At 58.7% G+C, this 649-nt stretch overlaps 1 protein-coding gene across 1 annotated transcript; it reads right to left on the reverse strand.

The window, feature by feature from the left end:
- Positions 1–349: 349 nt before the first annotated feature.
- C2CD4D (C2 calcium-dependent domain containing 4D) lies at positions 350–649 on the reverse strand (the record flags this gene model as incomplete). The annotated part of the gene is made up of 1 exon (XM_011937962.1): positions 350–649. A coding segment is annotated over one exon (300 nt), but the record flags the coding sequence as incomplete, so codon positions are not given.

Below are 649 nucleotides of genomic sequence, written 5' to 3' on the forward strand. Positions count from 1 at the left end.
GGGCCTTGTTGGATGGGGACCTTAGGACCTACTTGGCCCAGATCTACTGAAGGACCATCTCATGGGGATGCATCCCAGGACCCTGCATATTTAACAAGCTCTTCCAGGATTTCTGATGTCTGGTTATTCTGATGTTCCTTCAAGTTTGAGAACCACTGCTTAAGGTCTGCTCTACTCGCACCGTCTGAATGAGCATCTTCTCCCTGCGTATGGCCGGGATAGAGGGAAGATGGGCAGGCTCTACGCCCGAGCGTGTAAGGTGCCAGTAAGGGGAAAGATCTGGTTAGGGACAAGCGGACATTTTATTAGCAAAAATAAATACAAGCCAGGCAGGGTGGAAAGAATCAGTCTACAGGCTGAGATGCGTGGGCGCCAGGGAGGACCCAGGACCTAGTCCCCCACCCAGCGGGGGCAGCAGCGCAATGAGGGGCGTTTCGCACTCCCCCAGCAGCACATCCCTGCGAAGTCCCGCGCCCCTGTCTAGCACTTTGGCCCTCAGGCTGCGGGCGGCCATGTCCCGTGGGCCGAGCCCGTCGAAAAAGAAATCCTCGTTGAAGATGGGGTTGGCGCTGCACTTGACCACGCGGCTCTGCTGCTCCCGCGGCCGGACACGGGGCCGCAGTCTCAGCACCACGCAGCAGCCGCCGCC

Source organism: Colobus angolensis, unplaced genomic scaffold, assembly GCF_000951035.1.
Source record: "Colobus angolensis palliatus isolate OR3802 unplaced genomic scaffold, Cang.pa_1.0 Scaffold169, whole genome shotgun sequence".
Taxonomy (NCBI): Eukaryota; Metazoa; Chordata; class Mammalia; order Primates; family Cercopithecidae; genus Colobus; species Colobus angolensis.